The following is an 18,538-nucleotide window of genomic DNA, read 5'->3' as shown; positions in this document are numbered from 1 at the left end:
TTATAAACGATAAAATCAACAAATCTCGAAATTGAGGTTTTTCAATAAATTTTTTATTTTATCTCGAAAACTAAAAATGTTGGGAAAAAATGTTGTGGATGAAAATTGTTAATAATAAACCAACAAACAGTATTACCAACGAAACGAATTTAAAATCTGAAAAATTACAATTTTGACTTATTTAATAACAACGTATTTATCTTAAAAATTAAAAAGTTATTTTGAAAATGACATTATCAAAAATTATTCATAAATCATCATAAAATCAAAATCCATAAACGGTTTATTTCCAACTTCTTTGAGATTTTAGTCATAAACAATAAAATCAACAAATCTTGAAATTGAGGTTTTTCGATAAAATTTTTTATTTTATCTCGAAAACTAAAAATGTTGGGAAAAAATGTTGTGGATGAAAATTGTTAATAATAAACCAACAACCAGTATTACCAACGCAACGAATTTAAAATCTGAAAAATTACAATTTTGACTCATTTAATAACAACGTATTTATCTTAAAAATTAAAAAGTTATTTTGAAAATGACATTAACAAAAATTATGCATAATTCATCATAAAATCAAAATCCATAAACGGTTTATTTCCAACTTCTTTGAAATTTTAGTCATAAACAATAAAATCAACAAATCTTGAAATTGAGGTTTTTCAATAAATTTTTTATTTTATCTCGAAAACTGAAAATGTTGGGAAAAAATGTTGTGGATGAAAATTGTTAATAATAAACCAACAAACAGTATTACCAACGCAACGAATTTAAAATCCGAAAAATTACAATTTTGACTCATTTAATAACAACGTATTTATCTTAAAAATTAAAAAGTTATTTTGAAAATGACATTAACAAAAATTTTGCATAATTCATCATAAAATCAAAATCCATAAACGATTTATTTCCAACATCTTTGAGATTTTAGTCATAAACAATAAAATCAACAAATCTCGAAATTGAGGTTTCTCAATAAATTTTTTATTTTATCTCGAAAACTAAAAATGTTGGGAAAAAATGTTGTGGATGAAAATTGTTAATAATAAACCAACAAACAGTATTACCAACGCAACGAATTTAAAATCCGAAAAATTACAATTTTGACTCATTTAATAACAACGTATTTATCTTAAAAATTAAAAAGTTATTTTGAAAATAACATTAACAAAAATTATTCATAATTCATCATAAAATCAAAATCCATAAACGATTTATTTCCAACATCTTTGAGATTTTAGTTATAAACGATAAAATCAACAAATCTCGAAATTGAGGTTTTTGGATAAAATTTTTTATTTTATCTCGAAAAGTAAAAATGTTGTAGATGAAGATTGTTAATAATGAACTATCAAACAGTATTACCAACATAGCGAATTTAAAATTTGTAAGATTACAATTTTGACTGATTTAGTGAGAATTAATTAGTTATAAATAAGAATTATATAGATTATATATATTTAGTTAGACAATACGTAATTTAAATGTAAATAAAAGTAATCTTTCGCCCTAATTTAATAAAAGGTCACAAACACAGGTAGCTGGAATCGGAAATCTCTTCCGTTTCCTGATTGCTCCCATGCAATGAACCCCAAAAAATGGGGACCCGTGAGAAACGTCGCAGCCTCCGTTGGTCGTTCCTCTCATGGGAAGAAACGGGACGAAGCCGGGGGTAATTGTTTATGCCAGAAAAAAGAGGGAACCAGGAAGCAAATTCGTTTATAGGTCATGTGTGAAAAAAGATCACAGTCCAGTACATGCAAATCCGGTCGCGAAATTGCTGGACATTATTTTGCAAACGTGTGAAAGGAATACGAAGAAAAGGTAAAGGGTGGATTTGTAATGTTAACGACCAAAAAGTTCAACGAAAAATACCTGAATATGGATGAAATCCTTTTTAAGAAAATCTGCGGTTGTTTGGACTTGGCCAATTGTTTTGTTGCTTTCTTTGGAAGTCGTTAGGTAAACATATATAGTAGTTTTCTACCTGTGAGGAGACGTCAAAGTTATTATTGACTTCCATTTAGTGTATTTTTAACTCAACAAATTAATTGTCTTTATGTATTAAGTATGACGTAAAAGATTTATACGAAGTCAGTTTAACGTCCGTAGAATGTCTACTTGATTCTTGGATAGGAAGTGGAGAATTTCCTTCAGTTAAGACAATTAAACCGTGCAGGAAAAGGTCTTTCGACATGTGTAACAGCGATATTCGTATATATAGAATACTCGTGGGGTGACTCGGTCGAAAGGGCCGCCATCCGACCATAGCGCAACCGCATCTGTCCGCGCACATGACGATGTTTGACCCCTGATGGCCGTTTTTTACCACTTTAATTACAATTAATTGACTTTAATTATTCCTCGCACTCTTTGCTAAACAAAAAAAAAGCAAAAACAATAGTGATATCACGACGGAAACAGTTTTTTTTCTTGATAACACTCGTCCTCTTATGACATTCGTTTTTAACCAGGCTATATTTGTTTAATAAAAACGCTCCGATGGATGTTGATCCAATTATTTGCAAATTGGCCCGATAATAAAAGTGAAAGTTCGCATCATTTTTTTTACAATTAACGAAAATTACTTCTTTTGTTAAAGTATAATATATTAAGTTGACTTGTCCAACTTGTCGAAGTGCAAAATTTCCCATTAAACTTCTTAGAACTCAAAGATAATAGCCGGATGTTAATAGACAATAAAACCGCACCGAAAAATGCGGAAGATGCAGCGGTCGTTAAAAGACTTGGACAAACGCCAACGCTATATGATGATATAAGAATCTTGCTTCCTTGAATACATATCTTTTAATTTAATTAAATTTCTTATAAATACATTATGCAATCACTATCACATCTCGAGCATTTCCGGAACTTTGCTTATTAAGAAAATGCATCGTAAAATTTCTAACTAAGTTGCATTCGAATGTGAAAAATTTATCTCAAAGGTGATAATAAAAGTAACGTGGCATTTTGCATACAACACTCATATATATGGAAAAACGTCGGTATTTTGTGAACACAACGACGGTCAACAAGCTCATTAACGCGACTCTAATTTGTTTGAAGATCGCTTGCCAGTGCGAAACGCGCTTAGGCAATGTTAAATAAACGAAGTATTATAGACGGTTTCCGAGAAGGAAGAAAACGCGAAAGGGAAGATGTAAGCGGCAGATAGCGATTATTAGACCAACGGCTTTATTTTATAATCTACCCGTGTTTAATTTACCTGATAGTCCACCCAGGAGGTTCGTTATATATTAAGTAACAACGCGGAGGGGTGAATGGCCTAGATTTTATTTTTAAAATTGGTAGAAAAAAAATAAATATTTATAAAAATTATATATATTACGATTAAATGGTATAAATATTTAACCAACGGTCTTAAGGTGAAGAGAACAGGTCGAGATTCAGTTAATCGTATAAAAAAAGGACTCATACCGAAAACAAGACGATAGTGACAGTTATCTAGTTCGTCTTTTTTCTCCCCTAACTAGTCTAGGGGCCGCAATTTAAACAGCTGCAAGGCCGCCGTCGAGGCGCTCTTGCTCGCTCCTCGTCTTGATTTCTTCTAGCAGCTGAAATATACCCCTACTAACACCTATTGTGTACCTTATGCGACACGTATCTAACAAATTTTATATAACATAAGACGTTACCCCTCTCGGCGTCTTCAACGAATTTTGTTTGCGCCAAAAAATTCAAATCACTGTTAACCAAAATATGACGTATTACGTTACTCGCACGTTTTCCTTATGTCGCGTAACATAATCTTTATATGGTCCGATTTATTAAGGTTTCCTCCGGCAAAAATCGACCAAAACAAAAACGGCAACCGTTGGACGAAAGGAAACAACTTAAATAAGGGCGTTTGTTTCGGCTACGTTCGAGGCTTATCTTATAAGTTTCGCTCGGTTTCCTGCGATGAAAAAGCCATCCTGCTACGGCCATTCATACAGCCTCTAGTGAAATATCCTTGGGAGATTGGAAAAGAGAAGAAATAAAATGGGGCAACTCTGACGAGCGGCTGCGCAGGAAATAGTGTGATTGCTGCTGTGGTCACTGAACCATACTTGCGCATCTGTTGATAATATAAATCTTCAACTACTCTCCAACATATTCGCAAAATAAATTACAACATTTTATTTCACCACCTTATTTGTTTTATGACAATTTTTAATCATTAAATCAAATAAACAACTTAAAATTACATACAGTGCCTCGCAAAAGTATTCGGAAATCAGTTTATGGGACAGGAGAGTAACAACAACTTTCTTTAGTTTTCATTTAAAACAAAAACTTAATCAATATTATTTCATAGTGGTATAAACTTTTATTGAAACGTAAAAACTAAACTTTTTCTCAACATAAATACAAAAAAAACAGCACTTTAACTAAATAATGAGGTTGAATCACGTCACAAAAGTATTCGTAAAAAAAATAAACTAGTTCAGTAAAACTTTTTTTTTAATTAATTAATATCGAGTAGCATATCCTTTCATTTTAATAACGTCTCTTAATCTGTTCTGCATCGCAAACACTAGTTTTCGTGTTCTCTCGGCTGATATTTTTTCCCATTCTTTGACTATTGCTGTTTTAAGTCTATCTTTTGATGTAATTCCATGTTTTCGGATGGCACGCTCCAAATCTGCCCACAAGTGCTCAATCGGATTAAGGTCCGAGGACTGAGGCGGTGTTCCTAAAACACTTGGGGTGTTGTACAAAATCCAAAGTTTTGTATTGTGGGCTGTATGTTTCGGGTCGTTGTCTTGTTGAAAGATGTAACGACCCGAAAGTCCGAGTTTATTGGCGCTAGCATTCAAATTGTCTTTTAATATTTGGATGTAGAGCCGGTGATCCATTTTATCAGTAATGAATTGCATGTTTCCGACGCCATTTGCACTCATACAGCCCCACAACATTACATTACCACCCCTTTTTATGGTGCATTTCGGTATTCATTTTCGCCAAACTTTATTACCACAATCTGGCCCAAAAATGTTAAATTTGGTTTCATCGCTAAAGATTACTTTTGACCAAAACTCGGTGCCATAGTTTACGTATTTTCTTGCAAACTCCAAACGCTTCCTCCGATTTTTCTCACTTATAAGCGGCTTTATACGTGGAGTACGTCCAATGTAACCAGCAGCTCTAAGAGTTCGTCGCACAGTTTCATCACTGACATGGATTCCACTATACTCGGCGAGACTTCGATTAATTTCTGGCGCAGACGTACGTGGCTGTTCCGTAATTTTTCTAATAATAACAGCTTTATCACGAGCCTTAAGTTTTGCAGGCCTTCCCGATCGCTGTCCCAACTGAAGCGAATTCCTTTGCAAAATGCTATGGATAGTTGGCACTCTTCTATTTGTTGCGTTTGATATCTCTTGCAACGTTTTACCTTCCCTTCGCAGATTGAATATTATTTTTCTTTCCTCAAACGTGGTCTCTTTTGATTTTCTTCCCATTTTTTATACCATTCCCCGTATTTAATTAAATCAAAAATGATTCACCAAAACTTTACATTCAGATTGAATAGGTAACCTATAGCAATGCGTGTTTTTCTGCTAATGTAGTGTAATGTAGTAGAATTTTAGAAAAAAACCTACATAGCCTACTGTGTTTTAAATTTCCGAATACTTTTGTGACTATATTCATAACAGTTTAATGTATAAGTTAGGTTAATATCATATTTTTGTTCTGTCTCAAAATCGAAATAATAAACACCGTATTTTGCATTTTTTGGGTGAAAACAAGACTTTCCGAATACTTTTGTGAGGCACTGTATAAAATAAAGTGATCACCCAAGAAACTTGTTACATATTTGGTATAACATAACCTCACATATTCATTTATAACCTCAAAAAGTTTCGTTTCTTAAATCACACTCAATAAAGATCAAATCGTTTACGAAGGTAACGTACTACTCGTTCTGTGATGTGAGAGTCCCTTGAAAATAATAATAAGGAAATAGAAAAAGTGAATGTGGGGATGAAGAAGCGGTTCAATTTATGGATATTAGAAAAGATGTAGGAACGTTGGTTGGCAACAATAGGTCTTGTAGCTCGTGCCGTATTATTGCAAACCCCTTGCGGATCTCGAACGTTAAAGGCAGATGTCTTCGTCGGGTACGAAGTCGTTATTAAGCGGCGTATTCACACGTAGAAGGCGCCCCCAGCTTCCCGGTCCAGGTAAAAAGTTCCGGTATTCTACGGGAAGAATCAAGAAACCGAAAGTACCATCCGGTCAATAACGTTCGTACGTTAACAGGTGTATCGCAAAGACGTCCCGGGAGCGTCGTCGATAATATAGACGACGACGACGACGACGCTACAGGAACCATGTGAAATAAGCGAGTTGAGAGGGACGCCGAACCCCAACAGGTTCTACTCGTTCGCCGTATGGTCGCGGTTTTTCTTTTTTCACAACGATCGCGACCTTATTAAGTTCAATTATAGATAGTGATTTTATAAATTAGACGCGAGCTGGCTTCGCGTTTTCCTTCTACGGACATGCGGTTTTTCTAATAACCTACGGTCGGGGTTCGTTGACTCTACGTTCGCTTGTACTTATACGCACTTCGTGTACTATCAACGACTTCGATTTCATCGGTCCTTGACCGTTTTGCAACACATCTTACTGTTTTTAGATAATATTCGAACATTATCAAAGTTAAAAAAAAATTTGGGTTATTTTTTATTTTTAATATAAATTATAATTGCGAAGAAATGATGTTTGTATTTAATAAATTTGAAGTTGCGATGATATTGTAAGTAATAAGTAGCGTATAGAGTACATTACGTGTATAGTGTTAGTTGGTGCATTTGAAGAGAAAGAGTAGTAGGATGGAGAGTGCGCCGGAGGCCTCAACAGCCCAGGTCAGGTCCGCGAAGGACGGCTGCAGGACGAGGACAAGGAGGAGGAGGACGATGTCGGAACGATTTAAGACCAAGAGCGCGATCTGGTTTTCCTCCAAATGAAAAGCAGCCTCGCTGTGCGATCGCGGCTTTGTTCCGAGGGAAACCGCCGAAGAACGCTACGACGTTGCGCGTCCTGCTCTTTCCTGCTTGCTCCTGCACTAAGAGTCACAGTGCGAAGAGGAGAGGATCTTAGAGCACCTGGAATGCGGTCGGGCGAGCGGTCGACGTCGTGTCTCCTGCTGCACCCCCGTTCTAATTCGTTCGCATCCGTAGCCGGTGGACGACCACAGAGTTTCTCATCTATTTCTATTCTTAACTGATAACAAAAAGTCGTTTTAAACTAACTTCCATTTCGATGGATTTCTATTCACCTTGATGATCGTTAAAAAAGTTATACTCCGTTGGTCTTTCTCAAAAAGCTCCGATGATCTTGGGTGCCCTTGAGGGATGCCACCCGCGCAGGCAGACATTTTTAAATGCCTTTTAGAGAGCGGTCAGCTGATTGATACAGGCAGAATTCCCGCCGTCTGGGACTCTCCTCCCGGTACCTGTTGGGATTATTTCTAACACGCAGGTGAACAGGCCGCCACTGACAATGAATCCATTGTGGGCGCTCTCCGCCACTTCCTGCCGAGAGAAGTTTTGGCGCCTATTTTACCCGCCTGACCTTGAACCGCGACTTCTCCGAAAACCCAAACCATCTTAACAATTACTGATACGGCTACCGTCTTTTTATAAACATTATTATTTAGATTTTTTATAATAAGATAACGAATAAGCAAATTTATTTTGATATTTAGCCGTTATAGTTGCGTGAGAAACGAGGCAAAACGGAAAGATCGAACCGTGTCGAGGGCGGGAAATGGAGATGCACTTGCTTGGAACCTGTTCGAAGATCACAATGGCCTTTTTTCATTTTGGAAGTGAACAGGTACCCGGGCGGTTCTCCCGCTACGTGAAGGAAAGATTTGAGGAGAAACAGCGCACGTCACGTATGACGGAGATAAATCAACCTCGAAGGAGGTCGACGATAATCCAGAATTGGCGGGAAAGAAGAAATCCGTCGGGAATCCTTTGTAAGTGGCCGAAAACTACCTGCAGCTCAACATCTTCGAAAGGGCGTAAACACAAATCAGCTGTTAAATCAGCTGGTTTTAAAGGTCTCTTCTCGGAACGCCCCCGAGAAGGCCCAGAAATGCCTTTTTCCCATTCAAACACCCGAATTCTTCGTTCGTTCTTCTCCTAAACCAAGACGAAACAATACCCAACTCACGGATTCAACCATGAGAAACTCGTGAGGTCAGCCGGACGTGGTATATGCCTGGATCGATGTGGGAGACAACCAACCTGTTCTTTAGCCCACACCAAGTCTCTACAAGCACCAACGGTCGCTTTTCAAAACGAAAACAAAAATTAATAAGCTAAGAAAAATATCTAAGAATAATACGTTCAACGAGTGATACGATAAGATGAATTGAAGGACGTAGCAGGAAGTTCTTATCGACTATTTCACAAATATTTGTGGCTCCGCAAAACTACTGTATTTATTTATATTGAAAAATAAAAATCGATTTTTTGATTGAAATTATTTTTGAATCCGGTGTGAATCGAGACACCCCACCGGAACAAAAATGGAGCCGTTTCATTGAACGGGTGTGAGGGGCCAACTTTTCGATATTTATTTTTATAGGAGGGTGAACGGCGACAATGCCGTTTCCGTTAAAGCTAAAAAAAGAGCAACTTCTTCGAATCGGAAACGACGATGGTTTTCGAATGAGTCTTCAAGGCGAGACGACTATTACCCGCTATTACATCCTTTTTGTTTTCGCTTCCTGCTCGGCTAATTACGAAGCTTCACGCGAGACATTTAGCAGTTTTTATAGAGACCAAGTTTTTTCGAGATTTTATTTGAAATTAAAAAACATTTATAGATAAGAAGTTAAGACGGAGTCTTACAAAAAGATTTGAGTTGTACCCTATTTGTGTACATCAGCTGTTGCTCTCCGCGAACGGTTGGTTCTTAACAAGAGACCGTTGCGCCAAAATTCGATTAGGGCCATTGTTGCTGCAATCCCCGCGCCGACTTAAGATGTGTTACATTGACCTACCCTAAGACGTGGGGTGAGTCCTCCCTGTAAGAGAAAATGGCACGTGGCAAGAAGCAGCTGCTTATAGCAGACGTCCTGGTACTTTTTGCTCCCGGGAAGGCGTTATTAATAACATTGCCGGGAGAGAAACCGCGACCCGATGACATTGGGATCCTTTCCCTGAGGAAACAAACGATTTTTTACTTTTTACCCGTCTCATCGCGCCGAGATAGCGGTCCGTAAACACGCCAGTGCTCTTAAAATATACAACTATGTTCCCATGGTGGATATATATACACACACACACACTCAAAAGTGGGCGTACACTTACAACGTTGTAACATAAACTACTAACAATAAAAAAAGTTACTTTATACTTTATACCAACTATATACAAGTGATCTAGCTGGTATGAAGTAGTTTCTTATACTTCCTGTATACGAGTGGATCCACCAAATGAATAAAATTCTTAAAGAAATAGAAAAAAAAAGAGATAAGAATACAAAGTAATTCAAATTTGAGGTTGGTGGCTTAGCAAAATGCGATTCAGTGAAGGAAGTTATCACGGATTTATCTCGGAGAGTAAATAGGCGCGAGCGATTTTGGCGGGATCAAAACCTGGAGGAGATGAAGGTGACAGGAAAAAGGTACGTTGTTTCCGTGGACGGGCCGATATCAATGAAGCGTCCGAAGTGTTTGATTTTACCGGTTTCTGTTTGCTTTTACTCGTCCCCGGGCTGGTGGGGCAAATACATTTTCTATAACCGACAAATCTTAAACCGGGTCATTACCCCGTGTGAAGTTACTGGTTTTCACACTATAACGTACGTTTGAAAGTTATTTAGCCAATGGTACAGTGAAGAAGTTAACTTCGATGCCGAAGCTAATGCATTAATCCTTTCGTCATCTCTCAGGCATACCAATGACCTTATAAAAATTCCCGACCCGTCAAGGAATGTCCTACAGTTTTGGCGCGAATCGGTCTCCTCCTTTCGCTTTTACCTCTCCGGGGTCCTTCTCAATTTCATAAGATGCCTCGGCAATAACAACCTAACCGAATTTTAAATACGTTTAAGCCATTCGTTTCTATTATCGCGACCTTGGACGTTTTATGAATAAGCATTACATGCTTCATTCATAACGAAGCGATTCATAAATTTCGCTCTTGTCAAATAAACTTTATTTGTTTTCATTGCGAAAAACCATTTATACACAACTTTAGTGTATAACGGATTTCTTATCTTTGTTTCTCATTAACCATTAAAACGTTATCGAATCTGTTGCATTATCGGCTAAAACCGCAATCTCTATTTCCGCAACAAAACTCAAACGACCGTTTGCAGATAACTCTTTCTATTTCGATCTCTATAAAATAAACAATAGTTATTTTATCGAAACATATTTGTATAATGAAATAAAATTAATTTAAACGACCCTGATCAAAGTCGATTTTATTAATAGTAAAAATTTGATCGGAGACGAAATGTGAAGACATCAAAGAAGAACCAAAAAATTAGAAAGTTCTCAAGTCATTCAGATGGCCCGTTGAATGGCGAGCGTGGGCGGAGCGGAAACGGAGGAAAGTGCTGAGCAGAACGCGTACAAATAATAAAACGTAACGGAAAACGGCCGTTTATCAGATAGATTAGCTGGAATGGGGATACTTGCGGGGTTAAAACCGGGCCGGTTGCAAAGCCAACGTACTTGATAAACATGCAGGCGCATATGGCACCCGGCCATAGGGGAACTCCACCGTACGGGCAATGCCCCAGACTGAATATTGATTACATGAGGGGGTGCACACCCGTTTTTGCGCGCTTTTGTCACCGCTATGGTGGTGGTGGTACAATACACCCATGCGAGCACGTGCCCGACATAGTGTTCACCTTTCCGATCCTGTTGGTTTACCTGCTTTATCCGTTCTCGCGACATGTGAACCTCCCGCTTCCTTTAACACTTTATTATTCTCTCTTTATATATATTAATACATAAATAATCAATATATATATACGTTATGAACAACATGTGTTGTATTAAAAATACAATGTTAAGTAAATTGATCCCAAACTGTGAACCATATGTGTGTTGTAATTTCGACCTAATTACTAAATTCTTAATACTCTTGGTAACGTTTAACGTTACATGAACGATAGGGAACTCTCGCGTCGTCGTCTGTTATCGATTAGAAAAACGGTACACCTGGTACAATAGGGTGGTTACGCAGCGAGGCATTGCGGAGGGGCCGTAACGGCGTCGGGTTTTTCAACGTACGTTAATCGTAACGGCGACGCCTAGAACTAGAGAATGCTTAGACGACGGATCAGCATATGAATGCGCTCGAGCGAGATACCGCACGTGTACAAGTCGCCCCCGTTCACGACGAAACACGTGGAGTAAAAAAGTAAAAAGAGGCGCATCCTCCTCCGGAGAGGAAGTAACCACCTCCTTGGGATTATTTTTATTCCGAGACGGCGGCGAGACCGCCGCGAAGTCGTTCGGATTCGAACGTCTCGAAGTCGCCGGCCCACGTCGGTTATGTAACAGTTAAATAACTGACGCGAATAACTAAGTACTCGGTTTATTTTGAATCGAAACGACATTAAAAACCTCGTGGCTCCATCTATACATTAGACATCTAATGCGATGTTTAAAACTGTTTTATCGATATAATAAACATTATTATACCAATTTTAGTATTTATGTTTTTTAGAGTTAAATAATTTTTTTTATTTCCGTGATTTTTTTAACTTCCCGGGATGCATATGTTTAAGATCAACTTCCTGTACAAATCCTCCCCCATCGTTACCCACGGAAAGGGGAGAAATCTTAAATTCCGTATAAAACACTAACGCGTTGTGTACACCTGGAATCATTTTTTTAGTGCTATTTTTAGTACAACTTTAGTTTTACCAATTAAAGCCTCGTTTGCTAGTATACAGATTGCAGGAGAGTATTGTTGGCAGTTTCTATTAACAGTATCTGCTAACACGAGACTTGCAGAAAGATCATAAGTTGTGTATAGCAAATATTTAGAAAGCTAAATAATGCCAGATACTGCTTTGCTAATGCTGCTAAAAGAGTAGATATCGCTTGTGGACGACTATATACTGCTGGAAGACTAAATATTGCTGGCAGAAGACTAAATAATACTTACAGAAAACTACTTACTGTTGGCAGAAGATCATATATCGCGTGTGGAAGACCTGAGACACTTATTAGAGGATTAGATGCTGCTGGAAGACTAAATATTGCTGGCAGAAATCTAAATACTGCTGCCAGAAAAAAATTGATAATTTTCAAAAATGGTGCCTACAAAAGTTGTTCCTTTTTTAATTCTTAACAAGTTTCATTTGAAAAATATTTTGATGCAAACAATAATTAATGAGATAATCTTGAATACCAGTTCTATACTATTCACAGGGAAATTAAAAAATTGATAATTTTCAAAAATGGTGCCTACAAAAGTTGTTCCTTTTTTAATTCTTAACAACTTTTATTTGAAAAATATTTTGATATAAACAATAATTAATGAGATAATCTTGAATACCAGTTCTATACTATTCACAGGGAAATTAAAAAATTGATAATTTTCAAAAATGGTGCCTACAAACGTTGTTCCTTTTTTAATTCTTAACAACTTTTATTTGAAAAATATTTTGATACAAACAATAATTAATGAGATAATCTTGAATACCAGTTCTATACTATTCACAGGGAAATTAAAAAATTGATAATTTTTAAAAATGGTGCCTACAAAAGTTGTTCCTTTTTTAATTCTTAACAACTTTTATTTGAAAAATATTTTGATACAAACAATAATTAATGAGATAATCTTGAATACCAGTTCTATACTATTCACAGGGAAATTAAAAAATTGATAATTTTCAAAAATGGTGCCTACAAAAGTTGTTCCTTTTTTAATTCTTAACAAGTTTCGTTTGAAAAATATTTTGATACAAACAATAATTAAGGAGATAATCTTGAATACCAGTTCTATACTATTCACAGGGAAATTAAAAACTTGATAATTTTCAAAAATTGTGCCTACAAAAGTTGTTCCTTTTTTAATTCTTAACAACTTTTATTTGAAAAATATTTTGATACAAACAATAATTAATGAGATAATCTTGAATACCAGTTCTATACTATTCACAGGGAAATTAAAAAATTGATAATTTTCAAAAATGGTGCCTACAAAAGTTGTTCCTTTTTTAATTCTTAACAAGTTTAATTTGAAAAATATTTTGATACAAACAATAATTAAGGAGATAATCGTGAATACCAGTTCTATAGTATTCACAGGGAAATTAAAAAATTGATAATTTTCAAAAATGGTACCTACAAAAGTTGTTCCTTTTTTAATTCTTAACAACTTTTATTTGAAAAATATTTTGATACAAACAATAATTAATGAGATAATCTTGAATACCAGTTCTATACTATTCACAGGGAAATTAAAAAATTGATAATTTTTAAAAATGGTGCCTACAAAAGTTGTTCCTTTTTTAATTCTTAACAACTTTTATTTGAAAAATATTTTGATACAAACAATAATTAATGAGATAATCTTGAATACCAGTTCTATACTATTCATAGGGAAATTAAAAAATTGATAATTTTCAAAAATGGTGCCTACAAAAGTTGTTCCTTTTTTAATTCTTAACAAGTTTCATTTGAAAAATATTTTGATACAAACAATAATTAACGAGATAATCTTGAATACCAGTTCTATACTATTCACAGGGAAATTAAAAAATTGATAATTTTTAAAAATGGTGCCTACAAAAGTTGTTCCTTTTTTAATTCTTAACAACTTTTATTTGAAAAATATTTTGATACAAACAATAATTAATGAGATAATCTTGAATACCAGTTCTATACTATTCACAGGGAAATTAAAAAATTGATAATTTTCAAAAATGGTGCCTACAAAAGTTGTTCCTTTTTTAATTCTTAACAAGTTTCGTTTGAAAAATATTTTGATACAAACAATAATTAAGGAGATAATCTTGAATACCAGTTCTATACTATTCACAGGGAAATTAAAAACTTGATAATTTTCAAAAATTGTGCCTACAAAAGTTGTTCCTTTTTTAATTCTTAACAACTTTTATTTGAAAAATATTTTGATACAAACAATAATTAATGAGATAATCTTGAATACCAGTTCTATACTATTCACAGGGAAATTAAAAACTTGATAATTTTCAAAAATGGTGCCTACAAAAGTTGTTCCTTTTTTAATTCTTAACAACTTTTATTTGAAAAATATTTTGATACAAACAATAATTAATGAGATAATCTTGAATACCAGTTCTATACTATTCACAGGGAAATTAAAAAATTGATAATTTTCAAAAATGGTGCCTACAAAAGTTGTTCCTTTTTTAATTCTTAACAAGTTTCGTTTGAAAAATATTTTGATACAAACAATAATTAAGGAGATAATCTTGAATACCAGTTCTATACTATTCACAGGGAAATTAAAAACTTGATAATTTTCAAAAATTGTGCCTACAAAAGTTGTTCCTTTTTTAATTCTTGACAAGTTTTATTTGAAAAATATTTTGATACAAACAATAATTAGGAAATCTCAATTTATCAATTTTTTGATAATTTTCAAAAATGTTTTGATAAAAGTCGAATACATAATAAAATAATCTTTGGAATGATGTCAATTTTGACTATTTAAAAAAAATCGAGTTGACAAATCAAAAAAGCTTAATTATTAATAAAGATATCTAACTTTGCATAAAGCTAACCTAACTTAACGATGATGTTACGCTCTTTTGATTTTCTTTAATAGAGAGCGCAACAATCGTATTTCGGTATAATGTGTATCTGCAAGTAATGAGGAAAAAAATCTGTCATACAAGATCGTAATGTATCGTTTGGTGTGTATGTCTTATTATAAAGGTTAAAGAAAAAAGGGTTCCACCTGATTTATCCAGGTGTGCGTGAGGAAATCATTAAGGGAACGGTTGCGAGTTAAAATGCGTCCCTCGGGACGAAGCGTCATTGGTGGGGGGCGGCGCGACACATAATGTTTAACAAATTGGTATACAATTTGCGTTCGGACGGTGAGCCAATCGTCTAATTGATCGCAGAATGTGCTGGCCGAGGCTGCTCTTCGATAATTTCAGTTAAGGTACGTTACTTTTCATTAAGTAGGTTACTTAATATTATGTTCATAAATATTTATTAATGGTGTTTTAAATTTTTAAAGGAGAAAGTTATGTTCCTAGAATTGCTATTTTATTTTTTACCTTACCTTTATTAACGCAGCCTACTTATATGTATTTAAATTTTTTTTAAATTTTTATCATTTTTACTCTTTTATTTAAAAGTAAACCGTGTTATCATTAACACTTTCGATTTATTTAAAAATTATATTTAAAAAATCTATTTTTAAATAACTCTAATTTTCCAATTATTTTATTATACATATTATTAAAAAAATGATAAAGCTTTCATCAAAAATAAAAATCTTATCTTAGCTATCGTTTTTGATAAGGTTACTTAACTTATCAGTACACTGATTTTGTGATTAAATTTAACACATATATTAGCACTTTTTTTTTTAAGCGCAGTCAGAGTCCACGGCTATGGTGTACCATGCGACGCAAGAGCAACATGTGGATAAGGTCGGGGGTGGCGGTATTCGTCGTCTTCTTCGTCTGGCTGCAGCTCAATTTCTTGAGTTACAGCGGGTCCGCGGACACAGCCGATCTAAACGAGTCTGCGACCATCTTCAGCATGGTGCCATCCGTTTTGCACAAGTTTCTCACCCCGAGGCCTCGCAACGTTTCAAATATAAATGGCAGCGCCACCAACGCCACGTATCGAACGTCGCTCAACATCACCGAAATCAAGAAGTTCATCGCACAATGCAACTTGCAGCAAACCATTTACAACGAAGATCTATTCGGACCATTACAAAATGATTCTGTTATTATTATTGTTCAGGTAAATCTTTTTAAGTCCCAAATCTTTTTTGTATGATTAAAATTTTTTTTAGGTACATGATCGAATAACGTATTTAAGACACCTAATTGTTAGTTTAGCACAAGCTCAAGACATTTCGCAAGCCTTATTGATATTCTCCCACGACATTTTTGATGAAGAAATTAATAGTTTGGTCCAAAGCATCGATTTTTGCAAGGTGATGCAGGTGTTTTATCCGTTTTCGATACAGACGCACCCCAACGAATTTCCCGGGGAGGATCCTAACGATTGTTCACGAAATTTAAAACGAGACGAGGCGTTGGTTCAGAAATGCAATAACGCTCCTTATCCCGATCTTTATGGACATTATCGAGAAGCGAAATTCACGCAGACGAAACACCATTGGTGGTGGAAAGCCAACAGGGTGTTTAATCAGCTTGAAGTTACCAGGAACCATACTGGGTTGGTCGTTTTTTTAGAAGAGGATCATTTTGTCGCACAGGATTTTATACATGTTCTTAAATTAATGGATAACACTTGCAAGACTTCGTGTCCACAATGTAACATACTTTCTTTGGGAACTTACTTGAAGACGTTTTCTTATTACGCTGACTCAAAGAAGGTGAGTCGAACGAAAATGAGGTGGTTGTAAATATATGTATATAAGCAAACGCATTGGCCTTTTTTGTGTACATATAATTTCAGAAGGAACTGTTGCGCGCGATTAAGCAACAAGCAACGGTAAACGTGATGCAACCGTCGTGGACTTTTCAAGTGTTACCTTCGCTTTACCAGCACACTCAGAAGGTACTGCGAGGCCTTCCCCTTACGTTGAGAGCCCCCTTTTTAGCATGCCGCTTTTAATCCGCATGATTTACAATAAATTCCTCTAGCAATGTTTTCATTTACGTAGAATCGGTTAATTCGTTAAGCGATTTCGTTGAATTGACGTGATTTTTTTAATTAGGTTGAAATCACGCCGTGGATAAGCAGTAAACACAACATGGGGATGGCGTTTAATAGAACGACGTGGAATCTCATCAGAAATTGCTCCGAGTTCTTTTGCAAGTACGATGATTATAATTGGGATTGGTCTCTACAACACGTTTCGCAGTATTGCTTAAAACAACGGTTGCATGCTATGGTGATTAGAGGACCTAGAGTTTTTCACATTGGGGAATGGTAAATTGCGATGTAATTTTATAATTTAATTTTAATAAAATTTTTTTAGTGGCGTTCATCACAAAAAAAATAATTGCGAGTCAACAGGAGTTATATCGAAGGTGCAAAAGGTGCTGAAATCGGCGAAAAATCACCTCTTCCCAAGTTATCTTACTTTGACTTATGTGACGCCATTAAAAAAGACGAAAATACGTAAAGGGAACGGTGGTTGGGGAGACCGTCGTGATCATATGTTGTGTATAGGGATGACAGCGAGATAGTCAACTTTTAACTCACCCAACGTTACCCGTCTAGTCGAATCGAAGCGAAATTTCGCCGATAGTGTCATATTTTTCTACGTACTACGCATCGCCTGGGACCTGATAAAACATGATAAAACATTGTAACCCCCGTACTTACCAAAACATCACTTCAGTTTAGGTCTGTTCTTCGGAAGGCGTAACAAAACTAGCGTACGACTATTTGAAATCTAGTCAATTGTTTTTATATCGATTTTTAGTTTTCTTTTCTGTTTTGTTATAGGTTTATTTTTCAGTTAAAGTTTGAGAGATATGTGATCGTCATATCATGTACTGAGCGTTTTTTTTTTAATTCCAGTTATTGACCGTAAAGCCTAATTACTGTAAAGAAGAAAACTAATAAGCTAAGTACATAATGTCCAAAATCATACCAGAGAATTGTTACCTTAAACCTAATATTACTAAAGATGAAAATATAAAAACTAGTATGTACATAATTTTTTACATACTTTCATATAATCGTATTAAGTAAAAGATCAAGAAAGCTTGGATTGTGATATATACGTAGTTATAGTATTTTTGTGTTGTTACTTTTTTTCATTACGATTTTGTTCGAATATACATCGAGGGATTACTCAATAAAATGTTGAATCCTGTAAAGATAACATCGATAAGACATTATTTGTAAATTACGGCCGATGGACGTTTTATTGAGGCACTAATTAATTATACTTAATGACTCAAAGAATTAATTACTAATTATTTTATTAAATCGCCAAAAACAATCTTTGGGTCATTCTGTATATAGCTTTAAGTCATATAATATATGTAACATAAATCTATATGATGATAAATTAGTTATATTTGTAGAAGCTAATTAAAGGAATTTATTCACAAACAAAAGTAGTGTTTCGGCCTAAAGAATTTTGTTTTGTACTTAAGGGGAGCTTTTTGCGGCTCTCCTTAGTCACATGCATGTTACGAACGTATACATTAGATTTGTATAAAGCTCGATATAGATATTAGTGGGGATATATTGTATATTTTTCGAAATGGTTTCGCTTTTTTACATTGGTAGCAGTTCTGCACAACGCGTCTCGTTCGGACGTTTGGGACGTACTTAAAATTTAGCATATCTTCGTAAACTGATTACGACATTTTTTAC

The 18,538-nt window shown here is 35.1% G+C and overlaps 1 protein-coding gene across 4 annotated transcripts; it reads left to right on the top strand.

Moving 5' to 3' along the window:
• The first annotated feature begins 14,878 nt into the window (after positions 1-14,878).
• On the top strand, positions 14,879-17,881 carry LOC111425192 (alpha-1,6-mannosyl-glycoprotein 2-beta-N-acetylglucosaminyltransferase). 4 transcript variants are annotated; one of them, XM_071198378.1, is made up of 6 exons: positions 14,879-15,155; positions 15,598-15,973; positions 16,026-16,574; positions 16,658-16,759; positions 16,920-17,134; positions 17,184-17,881. In XM_071198378.1, exons 2-6 carry the CDS (start codon positions 15,623-15,625, stop codon positions 17,392-17,394), a joined length of 1,428 nt encoding a protein of 475 aa, XP_071054479.1. In that variant the 5' UTR covers positions 14,879-15,155; positions 15,598-15,622; the 3' UTR covers positions 17,395-17,881. The 4 variants fall into 4 exon arrangements, with proteins under 4 accessions (XP_071054479.1, XP_071054481.1, XP_071054480.1 ...); XM_071198379.1 differs by having other exon boundaries at positions 15,066-15,155; positions 15,593-15,973; XM_023059042.2 differs by having other exon boundaries at positions 15,079-15,155; positions 15,577-15,973.
• Positions 17,882-18,538: the final 657 nt, after the last annotated feature.

This window comes from Onthophagus taurus, chromosome 8 (genome assembly GCF_036711975.1).
Source record: "Onthophagus taurus isolate NC chromosome 8, IU_Otau_3.0, whole genome shotgun sequence".
Classification (NCBI taxonomy): Eukaryota; Metazoa; Arthropoda; class Insecta; order Coleoptera; family Scarabaeidae; genus Onthophagus; species Onthophagus taurus.
Note: the sequence above shows the minus strand (reverse complement) of the source record. Positions and strands in the feature narration are given on the sequence as shown.

Coding starts and splice junctions, on each gene's coding strand:
- LOC111425192 (XM_071198378.1), top strand. CDS start 15,623: ATGCGACGCAAGAGCAACATGTGGATAAGGTCGGGGGTGGCGGTATTC. Junction 15,974..16,025: donor CTGTTATTATTATTGTTCAG/GTAAATCTTTTT, acceptor AATTTTTTTTAG/GTACATGATCGAATAACGTA. Junction 17,135..17,183: donor GTTTTTCACATTGGGGAATG/GTAAATTGCGAT, acceptor AAATTTTTTTAG/TGGCGTTCATCACAAAAAAA.